The 21,892-nt window shown below is 42.7% G+C and overlaps 2 protein-coding genes across 12 annotated transcripts in view; one reads left to right on the top strand and one right to left on the bottom strand.

Annotated features, from left to right (window-relative positions):
* Window positions 1-21,892, bottom strand: part of Med12l (mediator complex subunit 12L) — a 311,786-nt gene that overhangs the window by 97,540 nt on the left and 192,354 nt on the right. The gene's annotated exons all lie outside the window — the stretch shown is intronic.
* P2ry13 (purinergic receptor P2Y13) lies at window positions 750-3,710 on the top strand. The gene is made up of 2 exons (XM_021157452.2): window positions 750-797; window positions 1,264-3,710. Exon 2 carries the CDS (start codon window positions 1,267-1,269, stop codon window positions 2,278-2,280), a length of 1,014 nt encoding a protein of 337 aa, XP_021013111.1. The 5' UTR covers window positions 750-797; window positions 1,264-1,266; the 3' UTR covers window positions 2,281-3,710.

Below are 21,892 nucleotides of genomic sequence, written 5' to 3' on the forward strand. Positions count from 1 at the left end.
AACATAATACCGAATAATGCATAGGTCCAGGAATAATAGCTACCACTTCTTGGGAACTGTAACACATAATCTGCCACAGATCTGGGGACCAAAAGACTAACAGCAATGTCTGAAGAAACGAAACAAAGCAAAACAAACAAACAACAACAACAACAACAAAAGCCTAGCCTTAGACACACAAACTTCTTGCAAGCCCAGGCTGTAAGGGTACAGAAGATGATTTGATTTTCAAATCAAGTCTTATCCTCCTACTTGATTGTAATTTCATACTATTTTCTTCATCATTTTAACTCCTATTATTACTACATATGAGGTATCCAATAAGGTCGCTGAATGTGAATAATAAAAAGTAAAACATTGGGGCTAGAGAAATAGTTCAACGGTCAAAGGCATTTTCCTGGCACCCACTCCAGGCGGCTCACAGTCACCTTGGACCCCAGCTCCAGGGAATCCAACACTTCTGGCCTCTGAGGGCACCTAAATGCATATGCGCCCTTATACATATTATTTAATATAATGAAATAGACCACGTTAAGAATATGGCGTGGTGACGTGCCTGCAGAGCCGGTGACAGCACTGGATTCAATACTCAGGACACGCAACCAATAACTACTGGCAAATGCTCCAAAGGTCTAAAGACAAAGAGGTTCTAGAAAATGTGGGCATTACAGAAGCCCACAGGGGAAATGAGGAAGGAAAGGCAGTATAAGAAAGCAGAACCTTTACTTCACAAGCTATTCGTGGGTTGAGCTAGTAACTGCCACAACTCATACAGCTGAGTGTCTTCCAAAACAAAGGTCAGTTTAATTTTTCTTATGAATTTGCTTGCTATAAAAGGTAGAAGGTGGTTAAATTTTTTAGAAATCTAAATATAACATTCTGTAATCACGAGCTGCAAGCACAGGGTACTTCATAACGCATGACACACTGCCCTGTACTCTTACATCTTAAATTGGGTTCTGTCACTGCCGTGTAGTGATTGGTGCTTGCTATTTGGACTTCACGAGGGTAGACATTAACAGGACTTTATAAAACAAAACTAAACTGAACAAAAACCAAACAAACAACAACAGCAACAAAACTAAGCTATGTGCTCAAAAAAAAAAGCTCTAGCCAAAGAATCAAATCCGCTGAATGAGTTAAATCGTAAGTTTGTTTTTACAAGAAGTAGTTATTGGCCAACTCAGGAGGACCCTTTGTTACCTTCCTTTGTATGCCTGCTTATGTGTAATCTTTCTCTATGTGCATGTTTATGTGTAATAGCCGATGCTCGGGACAGTCAACACCACTGGGATGCAGGGCTTCAACAAGTCTGAGCGGTGTCCCAGGGACACTCGGATGACGCAGCTGCTGTTCCCAGTGCTCTATACTGTGGTCTTCCTGGCAGGCATCCTGCTGAACACCATGGCCCTCTGGGTGTTCGTCCACATCCCCAGCAATTCCACCTTTATTGTCTACCTCAAGAACACTCTGGTGGCAGACTTGATAATGGCACTCATGCTGCCTTTCAAAATCCTTTCCGACTCACACCTTGCGCCCTGGCAGCTCCGAGGATTTGTGTGCACGCTCTCCTCCGTGGTCTTCTATGAGACGATGTATGTAGGTATCATGATGCTGGGCCTCATCGCTTTCGACAGGTTCCTCAAGATCATCGTACCGTTCAGGAAAACCTTTGTGAAAAAAACGGCTTTCGCAAAAACAGTCTCCATCTCTGTCTGGTCCCTGATGTTCTTCATCTCCCTGCCAAACATGATCTTGAACAAGGAGGCAACGCCATCATCCGTGAAGAAGTGTGCATCTTTAAAGAGTCCCCTTGGGCTGTGGTGGCATCAGGTGGTCAGTCACACCTGCCAGTTCATTTTCTGGGCTGTGTTTATTCTGATGCTTCTGTTTTATGCGGTGATTACCAAAAAGGTATACAACTCCTATAGGAAGTTTAGGAGTAAAGACAGCAGGCACAAGCGGCTGGAGGGGAAGGTATTTATCGTCATGGCTGTCTTCTTTGTCTGCTTTGCCCCACTGCATTTTGTCAGAATACCATACACTTACAGTCAAACCACCAATAAGACTGACTGTAGGTTAGAAAACCAGCTGTTTATTGCTAAAGAAGCAACTCTCTTTCTGGCAACAACTAACATTTGTATGGACCCCTTAATATACATAATTTTATGCAAGAAGTTCACACAAAAGGTGCCCTGTGTGAGATGGGGAAAGGCAAGAACAGCAGGGTCAAGCGAAGACCACCGCAGTAGTCAGACAGACAACATCACCCTAGCCTGACCACTGTGTCCCACAGGTTAATTTCACACATGGCCTCACGTCTATTTATGGATGGGATTTCAAAAGATCGTTTATGTGGAGACCTCATTTAAGCATTACAGGAAAAAAGAGGGGAAAAAAAAGTTCCCTACATTTTATTATCCTAGTGTATGGGAAAACATTACGCCCATTTTAACCACATAGATGTATTTATAAGCAGGATACATTAAGAGAACATGTAATACGGCAAATGGCCACTAGATGTCACCTTTTCGAGTGCATTCATGTACTATGGAAAAGGTTAATGGGAAACAGGTTTGCCTGAAAAACCTTCCTTCTAGTTACCACCCCGAGATCTCTCACACACATAATTCCTAAAACACCAGGCTGGCTTTTACAGCCTTCAGAATGCTGACACTTGTGGACAGAAACCAACCAACTTGCATATCCAGTGCCTGTGTGGAACGGCTAAGGTGGGGGCTCAAAGAGATGCAGTCTGAGGAACCAAAGTGGGTTGGTCAAAATAACCCCAGGAATCTCAAAAGATTTCCACTTTACAAGTGCAAAGGGCTGCTCCTACATCTAAACAGAGCACTAGAAGAGAGGCACCTGCGACAGGCAAAGCCAGTTCACAGCCATGTGCAATCTGAGAGAGGGGAGGTGTTTAGTCAGCAAAACCTTCCTGGGCAACAGCATCTGCACCCTGTTGGAAAATAATTATTTCCCTCACTGTTTATCTATAAATTAGGTTCCTTGCTACGCACTGTCTTATATTAACTGCTTTCATTCTTAACCACATTTCCCAAAAACAGGGTTCGTAAAAAGACAGCTAAATCATACATTTTTACAAAAGGAATGGGGTAAGGATATCCTAGACGGGATGCTGTACACTATCTTTAGTGCATGTAAGCAAGGGAATGGTTGGCCTGGCATTAGTAATATTCATGCGGGACGATTTTTCAAAGCCTGATTCATTTTATTTGTGCCTATCTACTTCCCTGGATCTCTTTATGGGCTTAAGAAAATTAAAATATGTGGCTGGTGATGCTGGCTTTTCTGGAGAACATGACGACTCCTCCCCTAACCGCGCCTGTAATATGAAATCCTGGCTTCTCTCTTTCCATAGCCTCAGAAGCCACAGAGCCAAGACAACTTCCTTGTCTTCCTGGAATCACTTGCTAATCTTGACCTTTACAAACTCCATTTAATATGGCACATTTTGTCTGCACTGCACTGTACATAGAACCTTCCATCTGACCCACTTTGTAAGTTCCTATCAATTAATGACACCCAAAGTTGCTGTCCCTTACTCCAGGTAACCTTACCTGCCCAACCTCCTCCAATTCCTCCAGCCCAATCACTTCCTCATCTGTGTGACATCATTCCTCATCTACTTATCGAATTGATTTAGGATAATTTGCTAAATATGCACTGTGCAATTAATAAATTTTGCTAAAACAAATCAAAAGGGGCCCTTTTTCTTGACAAGCTGACACTATTTGTTCTGGTTGTCCTGGAACTCACAAAGAGCCACCTGCCCCTGCCTTCCAAGTAGAGTGCTGGGACTAAATGAATGCATCAAAATACCTAGCCCAACTGGGTCTTATTTTAATGCACTATAAAAGGAAAAGGAAAGCAGCCAGCTCCTATTGATTTACCATTAACAGAGTAGGCTTCCAGGGCAGGTAGTGGGGCTTAGTGGTAGGACCTGTGCCCAGCATGTACAAGATCCTAGACTTGATCAGCACCCAGATGAAAAAGAAAAATTTTTAAAATGGAAGCTTAAGCTCTTGAACTCTGTATAGTATAGTTGCTTTCCTATCATGTGCGTGCTAGAGCTGAGGAGAAATGCTGCCCACCTGGGCTAGGAAAGAGCACAAATGAAACAAGGAGACCAAACACTGGAGTTTTAAGGCTACTGACACAATGCTTTAGTTATCCAGTAACTGGGTAAGTCAAACCTGTAACTGCAGCATATTACAAATCCCAAAGCTGTCCTTTAGATGAATTCTAGGTCTCTTAAATAAAACAATGAAATCATTTGTATTATTACACATATCACTAAACCTATATACCGTTACAGAGCACATGACACAGTCACAGGAAAGCCCTAATACTGTGTTACACATAACTGTATCTGAGCCACATTATTAAATAGTAATCCATACATGGTAGTATAGCTTATATAGCTTACCTTTGATGACAATTTCAATTGCCTCTACATAAATTTACAACTAATATATACACTTTTGTTTGTTTGTTTGTTTTTGGAGACAGGGTTTCTCTGTATAGCCCTGGCTGTCCTGGAACTCACTCTGTAGACCAGGCTGGCCTCAAACTCAGAAATCTGCCTGCCTCTGCCTCCCGGGTTCTGGGATTAAAGGCATGTGCCATCACTGCCTGGCAAATATATACACTTTTAAGAACGGTATTTCCAGACATAACTTCAATCTGTGATTCATAAGTTCAAACACTTCATTCCATTATAATACCATAGTCAGAAGTGGATTGCCTAGTCTGCTGTGGTGCACTCTTATGTAATCCCAACACATCAGTGTCTATGTGGGGATCACCAGTCACTCCCAGCTTTTCCAGGCGGCAAAAGCAGAGGGTGTGCTCTGTACAGCAGAGTTGCCAGGAACCTAGAGAAGAGGTGCATTAGACCTACCTTAACGTTACATTCCCTAGGGGAACCTCTAAGCTCTCAAGGCAGATTCAAAACTGTAGAATATTTACAGAATGGCCTGATATGTCACTTGGCCATAAACAAGGAACAAAGAATGAAAAGAAGGAAGCGCTGGCCCTTCAGACGCTTAGTCTGCTCTGGGACAGAGCACAGCAATGTATAATTCTGTCATCCTCAGCTTCCCCACAGGCCTGTGCTTAAATCTGTATTAGACCCTTTCTCAATAAAACCCCTGAAACTCCATTTTAAAAAATAGCACTCTGATGCGGTATATGAGCTGAAATCACAGCAAAATTGTGGGCTTTTATCAAAAGCTAAGATATAATTATTTGCACTGGATAATTAGGGTGAGGCCTCCAAACATCTTCTATGAGGGGAAAAGATGGGAGTATAATTACCACACAGGGAAACACTGTAGAGAAACCACAGGAAGTTACTCTACCACGGGAACAGGAGAGGGGCGGAGATGCAATGATGATTCTCAGCTCGGTGACATGGACAAGATGCCAGTGACAAAGAGGAGCCCCTCAGGTCCGCTCCCACAAAGTTTAACAGGAGAAACCACCCAGAACAGGACAGCCCAGGCTATGCAGTGTCTGCTGTCTAAGAAAGGAGTGAGTTTACAAGGCTCTAGCCCTAGTTACTACAGAAGTTACAAAGCATTTGAAGGGCCTAGGAACAAACCTGAACATTCTGAACTTCATTTAGAGGCCCAATATGCATCATAAAAGTAAAGGATGCATTGCTAGAAATTGCTAGGTGCTTTAGTAGTCACCAGAATCAGCTGAGAAGACCCTAAAACACAGACGGCTGGACACAGCCCAGCAAGGCTTAGTGCAAGCTTTCAGGAGACACTGGGGCCGTGAGTTTGACCTGCACATTAGGATCATGCCCCTAAATGTCTGTGAAGGCCCGTACTTCCCATTGAAACTGACTGGCAATCCAGCTCTCATGGGACACATATAATCCTACTTTCTAAATATAGGATGCTGAGGCAGGAGGATGAAGTTGAGGCCAGCCTGGTCTACAGAGAGAGTTACAAAGTTCAGGCCACCCTGAGCTACATAAAAACACTGACTTGCTGCCCAGCCCTCTTAGAAATGAGTATCTAAGGTTAGATAAATCAACCAGAGACAAAGCAACATTGTTAGTAAGAGAGCAGGGCAGATACAAGGCAGTGGCAGGTAAAGGACTTGGTGACCTGGGAAGACGAGGCCTCTCAAGGGGCATCCGCTGTTTAATAGCAAATGTTGACACTGCAGGCAATTCAGACTGCTCACTGGAAGCAACAGCCGGAGTAAAACCAGGAGTACTGAAAACAAGTGTATTACGTCATACTTCTTACTAACCAGGCAGGCAGACAAAGCTGTCAACAAATTCCATCACTTAGCAGTCCTAGGACGCTTATAAAGCGTTCTCATTACTTTCCTTTTAAGAGATGAAGCTGAGAAACTGAAAGACTAGGTCACCTGCACGGAGTCACGGAGCTCAGCATGGCTGAGGACCCTAAGCTAGGCTCTAGCTTTTAACCCTACCTTAAATGACAACAGTCTCAAGAGAAAGCACAACTTCAGTTCTGTAATCTCTGCCTTGTATGTCTTATCACTCCCATCGCTACTCTCACAATCCCTGCCTCTTCCAAATTAACATCATCATGTGTGGGCTACAGGCAGCCCAGGAAGTGCTAGCTGATAAGCCCAGACCTATAAGTTAACGAGGGCCTCCTGTTCCAGGACCTTCCCACCCTACTCCCATGCCCAAATGCCTGTGGTGTGCCAGCACTCTGCTGCTGGACACTTTAAAAGGATCACTGTTCGTGTGTGTGTGTGTGTGTGTGTGTGTCTAAATGTGTGTTTGTACATGTGTGGGCACACATGAACATGCATGTAGAGGCTTGAGTTTACCACAGAGCATCTTCCTTGATTACTTTCCACGTTACATATTAGGGCAGGGTCTTTGCTGACCCTAGAGCATATCGATCAAGGTACTCCAGCTAGCCAACTCCTGTGCTCTGGGACTACAGGTCACCCTGCTTACCCAGTTTTTATGTGGGTTCTGGAGCTACAAATGCCTGCTTTACCAGGAGCCATTCCCCTGCCCTCGCCTCCCCTGTCACCACATTGTTGAAGCAGATCCTATGCGTTTGCCTGCTGGTAAAGGGAAATATGAAAGTCAAAGTGCAGAGAAGACAGGTACTGTGCCATTGGTGTGTGGCTCCCTGATGGCAAACATGGATACAGCTCCTCTTGACACCTAGGCAAGCAGCCTCAAGACCAGAACCTGCACTGCTCTGCACAAACAGCAGGAGGGCAAACAGAATTCCAAGGAGGCTGACATCAACCCCACTGGTGAATGGTGAGGAAGAGGCCACTGGAGAGGAAAAGGGGAGAAGTCTTTATGTAAATGATTTTTATCACCCTTGCAAGAAGAGAGGTCAATCCCAGCACCCTGGTCTACCCTGGGCTAGCTGGGTGTCTCACCAGATGAGTCCCTGAGGGAAATAAAAGCCCCAAATTGGATTCACATACTCACTACGCCAGTCATCCTGTACATGCTCGGCTCAAGGCTGATCTCTAAGGCTGCACCCAGGTATGGAATGCAAACCACAAGGAGTGGGAGGAGGTGCTACGTGAGGCATGGTTATCAAACCACAGAGGTTTGAAAAGGGCTGGAGGTTTGAAAAGAGTAATTTCAAAGCGAGGAATTAAAGAAGGGCTCATGAGAGATGAGCGTTTGAACTAGAATTTGAAGGCAAACAAAACACTGAGAGGAGAGTGCTGTGCGGCACACCAGATAACCACAGACTCCAGGAGGGGACACAAGCACACAGTTGCAGCCCACAACCTGTCAGCACACAAAGTGAGCAGAAAGAAGCTCAGGACCCAACCTCAGAGCATGTTACAGGCACCTGGACTTCTCTAATGAGCCTCCGAGGCTTCTGAGATGCAGAACCACATGGTATGGACTGTGTTTCTGGAAAAAAACAAAACAAAACAAAAAAACCTTGTGCATCTTGAAGACTCTCAATTTAACTGAAAGAGACCAACACTAGAAGGTCATCTTTCTTCTGTGCAGGCCTGAGCAGGAAGGAGACAGATCCCTGACAATTAGATCAGGGAAGGGCCAAGGAAGATAAAAGACAATGTTAGCTTTTTCCTCGCCCTCCTAAGCTGAAACAAAGTCATGGTGAGCTTTTCCTCCAGCCAACAGGGCCCTACGAGAAGCTGACCAATCCAGGCTGGTTAGATACTTCCAAAGCCAGTGCTATCACTACTGCTTCTATTTACATTTGTCCACGTTGATCAATCCAAAGTTAGGGGAAGGAGTCCATCCTGGGCCACCCCAACCACTTAAAACCTCTGCCCTTTAAGGAAGAATAGATTTTTAGCCCCTAGGTCTCCTCTCTGCTTTGCTGTGAGTGCAGACGTGTGTGTGAGTGTGTGTGTGTGTGTGTGTGTGTGTGTGTGTGTGTGTGTGCATGTGTGTTTGTGTTTCATTTTTAATAAAGTTTGTTACCCGTTGCTGTCTGTTGTGTCTAAGCTTTTTCCTGCCTTCTAATTCAATTTAGTTGTTAGACAAAGCAAACCCCATTCAGCCCCCTACATGGTAGCACATGGACTGGAGGTGTTTTCAAGGGGATAAGTTGTGAGTTCAGAACCCAAGGTCACTTGGGGAATCCTATGTACAGTATGTTTGTGATTAATATGCAAAGCATGTTCTCAAGGAGTTCACTGTAAGTACAGCCATCCTCCACCAAGGTAAGAGGCAACTGTTGTAGAGGCCCTTAAATGGGATGAAGTACTGAGTCGTGAAGAAAGGCAAATTGCTTATTTGGGGGGGTCTCAAACTCAGTTGTCATTGAGGAATTAAGTCAAGAAGCCAAGACATAAAAGGCAAAATGTGGACAAAGGTTCTGAAGACAGGGCCTGACTAATCCAGCCAAGAGTTTTTCTGAGATGGGAAGAGAGACTAAGAATCAATTAACCTAATGTTGCACAGATCAAACAGGAGAAGAGGAACAGAGGATGAATTGGGGTTGGGGTGTGGAAAGTCCAAATTACTGGAAGACATTAAAGAAGGAAGTGACAGTCACCCAAATCATACTGTCTGTCTGTGGAGGTCAAGGTAAGTAAACAGAGCTGGTGTGGTGGTGCTCCAGTTTGTGAATGGGAAGTGAGGACAGACAAGTTAACTATTATCATCCTAGAAGGGATAAATCCATTTAAAAGATGCAGAGTGACTATGGTCCACAAGAAATAACATTCAGAGCACTAATGAAATGGATAGATTTAGCCCTGTAATTGCGTTGTCTGCCCATCTGGCTTAAGCTTTCCTCGTTGGCTATTACACTACTGAGAATGAATCTCAAGACATAGAACTTCCCCAGAAGTACACTGATGGGAAGTACAGCTGAAGCCTTGACTACATCAAGAGGAGAAACTTGTCTCGAAGAGAATGATATTCAAATTGTCAAAGACCTTGCAAGAGAGAGTCATCTTACAGAACAGACCCACCTTGCCAGATAAGACTCACCCTGCAGGAGAGACTGGGAGCAGAGGCAAGCAGGGAACCACACCTTGCCAGATTACGTAGTAAATGTTTTTCTTGCTTCTATTTAGACTCTACTCTCATGTCAAGAATCCAGGAGAAATCCTGGAGACAGACTTGAAAGGGTCAATGGATCTCTCTGCCCCTCTTCCAAATGTGACCACAATGAACAAATCTCCCTTTTCTGCTTTTCACTATTAATTTGACTCCTTTAATTAGATTACTGGGGACAGGCAGAAAATCCTGGTTTGCTGGGGCACAGGCTATGAGCCCTAAGTCTAGCAACAGAACTAGCCTAGTTACATGATAGTTAGGCCACCATTAAAGGCACCTATGTGATGATTACCTGAATCCTGACTGCTTTGCCCCATTCTCAGAAGGATCTGCAGAAAAAGAGGTTGAGCAAGGGAAGCTAGGGAGGAAAGAGAAAGGGAAGTGTCAGAACATAGACAAAAAAAACAGGACAGAAGTTAAAACAGTAAACGAGAAATAAAGGAGGAAGACCGCAGTAAGAACATGAAAGAGACAGAAACCCAAGTTTAAGACTTAAAGTACATATGTAATTCTGCTTTGAATATCTTCATATCTTTTTTTATGTTGAAATGCCTGTAAAGAAAGAAACAAAGAGTATTCCAAGATTCCCTGGTTCACCACTAAAGACGAACTGGAGCTTACTAAAGGCAACTAAAACGCTAAGGGGATGGCATAACTTCTGTGTGGAGGATCTTCACCTTTTAACCATCTCACATCCCCAAGCATAAAGACATACCTGCCTTCCCTGTTTATTTCAGCTATCGCCCCTAGGCCTTCCACCAAGAAAAATGGAAGAGCAACCAAATTCTAAACAACATGATAACTCTCATGTACACATTCTCTCGCTCCAGTTACAGGCATCTTCATGCTCAGGAAGACATTGAGGCTAAAGGCCTTGCCCAAGTACAAATGCTGTGAAACAGACACTTGGATCCACACTGGAGTTGACCTGATCCCAGTTACCAGTTTTGTCACAGCCCAATATTAAAGCAAGACACACAGCCAGGAGATAGACAGGATGCCAAACCTAAAAGAGTTACAAGGGAAGGACAAGAGCAGACTTGGCTATCTCCAGACTCCATCTCCAAAGCTTCTGTCCCCTTTAATCAACCACTATGAAGGATGTTCCCATACCAAAAAAGGTTGGGGCTTTTTGAAGACCTAATACATACAAGTCATTTCAAGTGACAGATTAAACATAGTAATTTAGGCATAGGGACCCAAAGATACCAATCTGGCCTAAGGGATATTAAAGGGTTTGTAATTATTACATACGGCACAAATGCACAGCTCCTAGACATGAACTGCAGAATAACCTTCTATGCAGAAACAAGCAGTAAGATTGTCTGAGGCTTTCACTACAATCTGTGCTCCAAGTTCTGATTATATGGGAAAGACATGGATATTTGGTACACATCAATTAGCTGTGTGTGGCAAGTCAGGCCTGTAGTCCCAGCACTTGAAAGACTGAGGCAGGCAGGCAGAATTGCCTTAAATTCAAGGGCCAGACTAGGGCACACAGAAAGACTCTACCTAAAAAACAAATGAACAAACCCAAAGGGACCAAGACCAGTCACCTGAAGCTGAGCTCACTTTCTTGCTTGTGGTCTTTGTTAGTGTACTAGTCTTCAAAGGACTATGGGTCAGTATGTTTACATGCACTTTACATGAGAGGGAACTGCACATACTGGAAATTACGGTGATAAAGGAAAGGAGCCTGTCTAAACCACTGTGTCTTCTAACATACAACGGGGAGCACTTTGCCAGGTTGACACCGAGGAACAAAATGGAGGCATGGAGGAATGAAACCAGGTACGGCACAAGCAACATGCTTGGCGCCTCACACCGAGAGAGTTATGGGGGAACAAAGAGCTCACGGGAGAGAGCAGAGAATCTCATCAACAGTGATTCCGTCTTCTCTCCTTGAGTGTCTCTGTGTCTCTTTAAGAATTTATCATGGAAAAAAGCAAACCAAATATCTGTGATTAAACCAGGATCAATCATCATTTTGTAGACATTAAAACACACATCATTCAAAATCCAAAAGAAAAGGTCAATTTACTCCTATTGATATTTTTTATTTAGTGATCTCTAAGCGACCCCTTTGCTCAAGAGCCACAGGATGGATCCAGCTAAACAGAAGGTGCCAATTTTCCTACTCAAAGAAGATTAAAGACAAAGTAAAAGCGAAGAGATTAAAGAGTAAGAGTCAAAAAACAAAAACAGAAAATAACACATGTAAAGTGCAATAGCTGATTAGATTCCACAAAAAATATTAAGATAATACTCAGTATTAAACAATGCAGATAGCATTTCCAAATGCCATTTTAGTACTGTAACCAATGATAATGCAATGATTTTTTAAAAGAATATCATTAGGCCAGCTAGATGGCTCAGTGAGTAAAAGTGCTCATTGCCAGAGCTGAAGACATGAACTTGACCCCTAGAACTCACATGGTGGATACAGAGAATTCACTCTGGCAAGGTGTCCTCTGACCTGCACACCTATGCCATGGCATACAAGATATACAGAAAAATAAATTAACCTAAAATAATCTCTTTGCACTGATAAGTGGATATTAGCCCAAAAGTTCGGAATATCCAAGATACAATTCACAGGAGAAGGAAGACCAAAGTATGGATGCTTCAGTGATTCTTATTTTCTGTTTTTGTTTTTTGACTCTTACTCTTTAATCTCTTCGCTTTTACTTTGTCTTTAATCTTCATGCAAGGTGTCCTCTGACCTGCACACCTATGCCATGGCATACAAGATATACAGAAAAATAAATTAACCTAAAATAATCTCTTTGCACTGATAAGTGGATATTAGCCCAAAAGTTCGGAATATCCAAGATACAATTCACAGGAGAAGGAAGACCAAAGTATGGATGCTTCAGTGATTCTTAGAAGGGGGAACAAAATACTCACAGGAGGAAATATGGAGACAAGATGTGGAACAGAGATTGAAGGAAAGACCATCAAGAGACTGCCCCACCTGGGGATTCATCCCATATACAGTTACCAAACCCAGATGCTACCGTGGATGCCTGATATGGCTGTCTCCTGAAAGGCTCTGTCAGAGCCTGACAAATACAGAGGTGGATGCTTGCAGCCAACCACTGGACTGAGTGTGGGGGTCCCTGATAAAGGAGTTGGAGAAGGGAATAAAGGAGCTGAATGGTTTGCAGCCCCATGGAAGGAGCAACAATGTCAACTGGCCAGATCTCCTGGAGCTCAGGGAGCCTGAGGGTGTTCAATGCCCCAGTGTAGGGGAATGCCAGGGTTGAGAGATAGTAGTGGGTGGGTGGTTGGAGGAGCATCCTCATAGAGGCAGGAGGAGGGAGGATAGGATAGGGGATTTCTGGAGGGGAGACCTGGAAAGGGGATAACATTTGAAATGTAAATAAATAAAGAAAATATCCAATAAAAGGAAAAAAATGTTATCTTTGGGGAAATACATGCACAAACTTCCAAAGGTATTAAGTTTGCTACAAAGACTACAACTTTAAATCATCACCCCCAATAATGTATGCAATGATTTGTGCACATGTGTGTAATCTCTATGTAGAAGTGTTTTAGCAACTTGGAAATTTAGATGAAATACAGTAAAACTATTCTTTCAACTTGCATAACTCACTTTACATACTTAAATGTAAATTTAGGAGGTCTGAGGAGCTAGCCGTCAGCAAAGTGCTTACCCTCAGAGTGCACATCCCTCAGAGTTTACATCTCCAGCATCTACACAAAAGGGTGTGTGCTGGGGACTCAGAGACAGCAGGATCTCTGGGGCTTGCTGACTCTAGCATCACTGAAAGACCCTGCCTCAAAAAGTAAGGTGGCAGATAGCCAATGGTGAGTTAAGGTCACAGGCACATAAGCCACGCATAGCCACAATGTTAGAAGCCATTAAAGTCACTACCAATGTTAAAATATTGTGTGTGCTCATGTGTGTATGTTTGGGGGGGGGGGTACAAATGAGATGACTCAGCAAGTAAAGTCACTTTTCTTCACTAAACCTGATGACATGAGGTTTTATCACTGGGACCCACAACTTAAAAGGACAGAAATGACACCCACAGTTTCTTCTCTGACCTTTATATCACCACCTAAAAATTAAAGAAATACAATTTTGAAAGATGTTTTTAATGTTCTAGTTTTAAATTAGTCATGTGTACCCATGCACAGATGAGAGCCTGCGCGCGCGCACACACACACACACACACACACACACACACACATACACACACACAGGCATTCAACCCTACCTACCTACTTACCTATATTAAAAATGAATTTGTTAAAAGAGCTCCCCAGCACGTTATTGAAGTAGTAGGATAATTATTGCTATAATTTCTCCTGGGGCTTTAGGAAACATAAGGCTTGTTATAAAATTAAGTAGAGAAAAACCCCTAAAAACTAAAAACCAGGTTTATCATGCCATGAACAGTAAGAAAGGTAGCTAGCTGCTCTTTCCATCAAAGCCCATTTGATTCATTCGGGTCTGAGCATGTATGATTTCCTTTTCTGAATGTTAGGAAAGACTAGCTTTAACAGGTCCTAACTTGAGAGTAGAGCATACAACATTTTTAAGACTAATGTAATGCATAAAGACTATCTCATGTTAACCTTTGCATTACTGGGCTTCATTTCCATCACCAGCCAAACGAGTGTGGAAATACTGTCTCTGAACAGGCAGTCGACTGATATTCTGGGGAAGGAGGCCTATTCTCCCCCAAGCCCACAGTAAGATGGAACACAGCCTGTTCCTCCTGCACAGTCGGCATACAGACACATGCTTCAGTACTCATGTCAAATTCCAAGGTCCCTGTGCGAAAGGACATATTGTTAATGAACTTGAGGTCACAGTCTGTATCCCAAGAAGCCAAGTTCAGCAACCTATTCTTGAGAAGCCAAATAAGACAACCTAGTTAATGGGGGGGGGGTGCAAAAACAGAAAAAAAGAGGTGTGTGAATGTAGTTTATGTTTGAATGTGTGAGTATATATATATACATATATATATGAGTGTGTATGTTTGAGTGTGTGAGAGTGTGTATATGTGAGTGTCTATGTGTATGTTTGAGAGTGTGTGAATGTTTGAGTGTGTGAGAGTATATGCATATATGAGTGTGTGTTTGAGTGTGTGAGTGTTTGTGTATATGTCTATGTATATGTTTGAGTATGTGAGAGAAAGTGTGTGTGTGTGTGTGTGTGTGTGTATGTGTGACTTGTTGGTCCAAATAACCCAAGTAGTAAATGTTATTAATTTGGGGAAGGCAACAGAACTTGTTAATCTTGTAACAGAAGCCTACCAAATACATGTCCAATATATGGTTTAGTATGATTTCAAACAGAACTGGAAAAGTGGGGTAAAGAACCCTCACAGCCATAGAGACTGTCACTGCCTACACTTACGAGGTGGCTCCGGGACATGAGACCTCTTTGTACTGAAGCTTTTAAGAGTCAGCAGTTATCTGCCATTCTGGTAATAAGATTTCAAACCATGAACAGATCATTATTTATCATTTACAGATCATGCTGCAAGAGTTTATTTTAAAGACGAACCAGTGTCTCCAAACAAGGTCTGCTTGCCGCAAAACCTCCCCTAGCACAAAATGCAGGGAACTGGCTTCAAATTCCATAGGTAACATCCAGAGAGAAATACAGTTTGCAGAGGCTCAAGGCTAAGTGAAGCTTTGCTTGTAAATCTGGAAACTTATGTAAGACTAACCCATCATTAAATTGGCTAATTTATTCAGAGGCTTTTCCTAAGACTAGCTTCTACTCACTGTACCATTCCACCTTAAACAGAAGGAAAATATCAACCTGTGCTCCTGTTTGTTTGTTTGTTTTGTATTATCTTATTTTTAAACATCAACCTGTGCTCCTCTATGTTTTACTTTGTTTTGTTTTTGAGAAGTAGGTAAGCAATACAAATTTGGTAATTTGCCACATTATTTTCCTATAAAACACAGAAGGAAGACCTATTAAAACATATATGGTATACATAATTCAAATGCAGGTTTAAATCTATGACAGACTTACCAACTTAAAAAATATCTCTCCCTGATATTTTTATGTCTCTTCATCCATGATAATAGGTTTTTAATTAATTTGGTTAATTCTTCTCATAAAACTGTATCACATTTATTTATTTTGGACCTATCTAGGGACAGGGACGTATATGTCATAGTGCATACACATATAGCAGATGATGTGCGAGAGTCAGTTCTCTCCTGCTATAAGGGTACTGACGCTCAAACTCAGGTCGTCATCAGCTTGGTGGTCAGCCCAAGGAGCTTTCTTTCTCCTCATCACTCAGCAAAATATTTATTAATTGGTTTAAATACTACATGTAAAGCAAATTAAAGGCTGACTGATGTCATTGTTCCTATTTATTTATTTGTTTTTGTTTTGCTGCTGTTACTGCTGCTGCTGTTGTTTAGGACAGGGTCTTTCTACATTGCCCTGACTGTTTAGGAACTCGTTGTACAGACCAGGCTGGCTGAAAGGCACAGAGACTCACCTGCCTCTGTCTCCCAAGTACTGGGACTAAAGGAGTGTACCACCATGACTGGCTAGCATTGAAGTTTTTATCTGGAAGTATTGGAATTATTCACAGTTAAATTTTATTTTGATAACATAAATTTGTCATTGTTTTTAAAAAAAGACATAAGCCTAATAAGATGGCGAATCCTTGTAATCCTAACACACAGGAGAATCATGAGTTCAGTGCCAAGCTGATCTTCGTAGAAACTTCAAGGTCCAGTGTAACAAATGGACATCCTATCTTAAAAATAAACCACTAACAAAAATATACAAAACAAATTTAAAATGTACTTACTGTTTTTCTATTTTTATATTTTGTACACAGCATTTCACCATATATCCCTGGCTGGTCTAGAATTCACAATGTAGTCCAGGCTGGCTTCAAACTCGAGATACATCTACCTCTGCCTCCAGAATGCTGTGAGAAAAAGCCTGCGCCATCACACCCAGTGTACAAAGAGTGGTTTTATGGAATTATCTTTTGTGAGGGAAAGCCATTCAAGACAGTCAGTGTACCTCTCCTCTAAGATTAACTGAAAATATTCTGAATATCTGCATTTGTGTGTGTGTGTGCGTGAAAACAAGTCTGCAGATTTTATTACACTATTACAGGTTTTCAAAGTTAGCAATTTACAAAGGCATTTAGTTTCACTCAAGTAGTATTTGTACAACAGTGTTTTTGAAGGATTTCCTTTTAATAACTTATATTCTTGGGGTGTCATGATTGGTCAGTAGGCACAGGCACTAACTTTTGAGCCTGACAAGCATGCTAGAGTGCATACACTGTACAGCACACACACACACACGTGTGTGTGTGTGTGTGTGTGTGTGTGTGTGTGTGTATTCTTATTTCTCTTAATGGCAAATTTAGCCAGCAAGTGGTGATGAAATACATTATCTTCTAAATAGCATTAGAAAACCTAACAATAAAAATAAAAATCTACCTTGATCTGAAATTAATGCTGATTAGCGAGACCACAATGTCTTTGTCCCCTACTCCTACCCTGGCTTCTGACACTGACCTGCCCTCTGGGTGCCTTCAGGTGAATCACCCCAGATTCCTGCCAGTTCAGGAAATGTTCTGCCCCAGTCTAAATCTCCCTCTGCAATGTGAGTCATATACAGTAGCAAGCGAGCAAGTTGCTCCAGTTGTTCATGGGCAGGTCGGTTTGAAAGGTGCCCCAAAGGACACCCTCCACAGGGCGGCAGAGCACCTACTATCTCGGCAGAACAAGAAATGCCGACTTCCATCGCTTTACTAGAAAATTTCTACTCCTGCTAACCTGAGCTTTGAGATTTATTCCTACCAAAGAGATGAGAAGCCTGGATCAACTTGAAGACAGCATATCAAGTGAACAAACTGCCAGCCGGCCACCACAATGAAAGGTAAATGAAGTTGGTTTATTTGTTTGTTTGTTGTTTGTTTGTTTGTTTTCCATTTTCTTAAAAGCAGTGTTTGATTTCATACAGCATTGTTTAATAATGTGGCTGTGTGTCTCCTTAAACTAGAGTTTTGAGGAAAAGTTACAAACTGGAGTGAGGGCTGAGTAAGACCCATGTATCAAACCAAGGCCAAGCAAGGTGCTTGCTACATTCCAGCTCAAGCAGGCAGTGTCTGTCTCAAAAGAAGAAAGGGTGTTGGTAATCATGACTAGTTGGGGAAACAGCTCGTTTGGAAAACCACGTTTATCTCATTATGTGAGTAAAATAAGAAGCTTTTTATTATTGCTCCCTAAGACTCAAAACTTTTATGCATATTATTTTGAAGGGGATGAAAAGAAAAGATACTTTTATGTCTCGTTTTGATCCCACGGTTTTCTCATTCTATAGCAAGGCACAGGGCAATCCTCGCGCTGAAGCCTTAAGCGGTCATGTTAAAACATGCCAGGAGAAGCTCAGCGAAAACTGCCAAGCAACTCACAAACAGGCTGAGAACAGCCCAGCTCTGCTCCAGCGCAAACTCCTGGAGAACTGCTTACTTCAGGGTAGAAAGCAGAAAGCCAGTAGGCAGGTTCTGCCTCTTCTACATAATGACTTTAAGTGACAGATGAGCGTAGGGTAGAGTAACTTTCTGGTTCATGATTTCAGATTTTACCTACGATAGAACTTCAGATCTCATTCTTAGTCTTCTCTCATGGTAGGCATTGTAACTGTTTCTTACAAAGTTTTCTTCTATAATTTAAATCTGAGCGTCCAATTTGCAAGCACTAGGAACATCAACAGATTTAGCTCGATGCTGGTAGATCTATGGAAGCAGAGGCTAAGTTGCCGTTTCATTCTTTGGTTCTGCCCCTGTGAGCGCCTCTGTCTCTGTGAAACTGGAGGATCCAGTTTCATTCTCTGATACCTTTCTCAGGATCTTGTCTGCAGGTCATGGCTGCTGACCCTTTGCTTTGTTGGTTCTCTCAGGTTGGGAGAAGGGACCAGGGACCACTCTAATGACCGAGTTCCATGATGGAGCCTGTATGTGTGTGTATATGGGGGGGGGGGGTGGCATCACTAATCCTGGAAGATGTGAAGGTGCGTGACTTTTGTGGTCCCCTTGAGAAAGATTACTGCTTTGCGGGTGTGGAAGACGAAAGAGAAATTAGAATAAATGTTCTTATTTAGGTGTGACCCCCAGTATGCTCGGCCTGCCTGCTTTGCTTTCTTTTTTGGTAGCTTACGGCTTCACATTTAAGAAACAAACATATTTCATACCATCTCTAAGAAAGCATCACCAAAGGTAACGCAAGACACTAAATGAGCATCCACTCGCTGTATGCACTTAAACAAATAAACAGTAAAACTAGAAGAAACAACATGAAAATCTCTCAAGGTCCAGAAAAGGGGAAGGAGGAACACGGAAGAAGGGCATGAAGTGAGAACCTGATGGTCGTCTGGGATCCTGGGGCATAGGCAGGGGCTATAGTTCTGGTTTAGGTTAGAAAACTTGGAACTTGGTGAAACAACTGAGCTTAATGGCTCACGGTTAAAATGGACTAGACGAGATGGCCACTGAGATTCTCACATTCCCACGGACCAGGTGAAATGCTGAGGTATGGAGGAATAGCTACCAAAGAACACCAGGTTCAGGCAACACAGCAGCAGCCCTGAGAGGAGATGGAGTCCTCTCCAGTTCTGTTCCTAGTATCTCCATGATGCTACCCAAATCCTGACCTCTCTGTGTTGCTTTGTAAGACAGAGATGAACACTATCACTGCTTGCTTCCCTGACCATGGCTGGGTTGTTCTACATCATAAACACTGGGACCTGGTGCAGCTCTTAAAGTCTTAAACATCAGAGGGACAGATAACAAGGAAACGTGACGACCGACCTGGCTGTTAAATACTAGATGAAACTTGACATCAGTGTACCCACAGATGGTGACTCAAGCATCCAGTTTGCGGGCAGTAGTTAAGGCCAGGCCTAATCTCACCTGGCCATGATTTCTAAATGTGCTACCTCTCTTTATGGCAAACAGAAGCAGAGTAGAACATCTGTTCTCTATCCAGTACTGAACCAGCATATTTTACATTTTCTTAACACACTTTACTGGCCAAAGATGAAAATTTTATGCCCAAGTAATTGAAGTAAAAACTCTGTAGCTATTTGCTAATTTGTCACTTCTAATCCTGCCCTCTTTCCTAACTAGAAAACACATCTCCTCCTCTCCCTTTCTCCTCTTCTTTGAATACTGACCCAACAAGGGACCTCCTCCTCTCCTTTGCCAGCAACTTCTGCTAGCCCTGTGGTTTTACTCCCAAATTCTAATAAATTGTCTTTAAACTTAGGAAGAGAGAGAGAAAGAGAGAGAGAGAGAGAGAGAGAGAGAGAGAGAGAGAGAGAGAGAGAGAGGCTGTAGTTAGTACAAGACATCATCTTAAGCCCTCATTAGTGATTTGGGTGCAGCGATTCCCTCCCTGGCTGTAAGCAGAACCCGGAGATACAGCACACCAGTGAGGAGCACCCTCTGAGACTGTTTTCTGCCTCAGTCAGCCTCTTTCATTCACAAATGTTTCCACTGTGTCTAAACTCACTACTAGCTATTGCTACTCTTCTTTGGGTTGGTTCTTCCTAAGACTTGTCTAGCTGTGTTGAATACACTCTAAACTACATGATGAATAATGCTTCCAAGGTATCTCAAAGGAGGTACCAGGCTACAACCTGACCTGAACAGCAGTCCATCTAGAAGCAGCTGCAGGCAAGGTATAGAGAACACAGGCTTCAGCATGACTGACAGTCAGAGCTAAGCTGTGCCCCTCCTGGGTGGTAGTAAAAGGAGTATGGGCCCTGTAGCATCAACTGTACAGATTTGCTGACAGAACATCTATAAGCCTCAACTTCTGCAAGCGAAAGAGTGGGAAGCAGTGTTCTCACAGCACCTAGAGGCATCTCTTAGTGTTCTTATGAAGGGTCTGTGCCAAGCAATGTCTCATACAGTCCTGTGAGAACTGCTGCACAGCTCTGTCAGAGTGGTTAGGTAACCTATACCACTAAATTCATCTGTAATAAAAAATGTAGTGTCCTTTTAATACATTCAAGTATACATAAAATAATTTAGAGGTCTGTCTGAGGCATGTGACAGTGCTGGCTCATTTGCTGAACCCTGTGGTTACTATCGCCACTGTTCGCCTGAGGCTGAGGCCTAGGCCTCTGAGGTGATAGATAGAGGGTTTGTCTGAGGCCTCAACAGACTCTCTGATCAAACAATCAAACTCTTTGGAGGGCATGCCATGGAGTGAAACTCTACTTTTCAAATCTACGAGTAGAGTAGCTGTCCTTTAATTAAATATCCTGTATTGAAAATGACTCTGGTAGCTCCCAGAGCAAGGTCAGTATACCGGGGAACAACAGAAACTAAATAACTCAAGGTCCCTGTATCAAAGGAGCTTCCAATAGAGTCGAAGAACTAAAAATGTTCACAGGCTAGCTGGCGCGTTCCCACAGATCACAGCACTAACCAAGTGAGTCACACAGGGGACATTGGCCTCTCCTGGGTAGGATAAGCAGAGAGCTGCCATTTTCTTTGGGGGTGGGTGACCTGCCTTTCCAAACCCATTCCTTCCCATAACTACCAGACTCAGAGATTGCAAAGGAGACAGAAAATGAAACTTTTAAGGTACATTCACTTGTACATTAAGAAAACTAGGCACACTAAGGAGACATCTCATCCATCATTGGGTACACTGCTGTACTTCAGGATTTACAAAAGCATGCGGCATCTTTAGGTCACTCCAGCTATGAGTCTGTTATTGGTAAATTGGTTTTGTTTAAACTGTTATGGTTGGAGCTAGCATTTTAAAGACGTGGCAGAAATATTATGTAAGATAACGTCAGAACTGTCTAAGTATTATTGATTTTTGAGAACTGTGTTATTTTAAATCTGCTAGTAAGTGATTGCTCAGGTCTGTAAGCTGCTTGCTGAGACAACTGAAAAAAAATAACTGCAGCCGCATTTATTTTCAGTTTTGTTTATAGCATGTGAGGTTGTAAGGATGAGGAGAACAAGATTAGACAAGTAGTCACACATCAAATGAGTGTGGCAAAACAAATGGTTAAATGAAGCTCAGAGACTGTGTAAAAACAGCCAACCTGTGTCGGGAGGGGACAGTGGTACACCAGTACCACCTCAGGGTGTAACTGCATCAGAGGATCACTGTGATGGCCTCGAACAAACGCAACAATAAATAGCTGCTAAACAGTGACATCCCTGACAGGCTCTCACCTAAAATGCTCCGCCTACTTTATGGGCGTAAACAACAAAAATACCATACAAGTAAAATTCAAAACCAAAAAAGACCACACAACCCTCCTTATCAACTCTATGCCTAGAGTCA

Source organism: Mus caroli, unplaced genomic scaffold (assembly GCF_978045245.1).
Source record: "Mus caroli unplaced genomic scaffold, Mus_caroli_1 scaffold_3, whole genome shotgun sequence".
Lineage (NCBI taxonomy): Eukaryota > Metazoa > Chordata > Mammalia > Rodentia > Muridae > Mus > Mus caroli.

What these genes read in the sequence shown, in the direction of transcription:
- P2ry13 (XM_021157452.2), top strand. Translation starts at nt 1,267, where the DNA reads ATGCTCGGGACAGTCAACACCACTGGGATGCAGGGCTTCAACAAGTCT.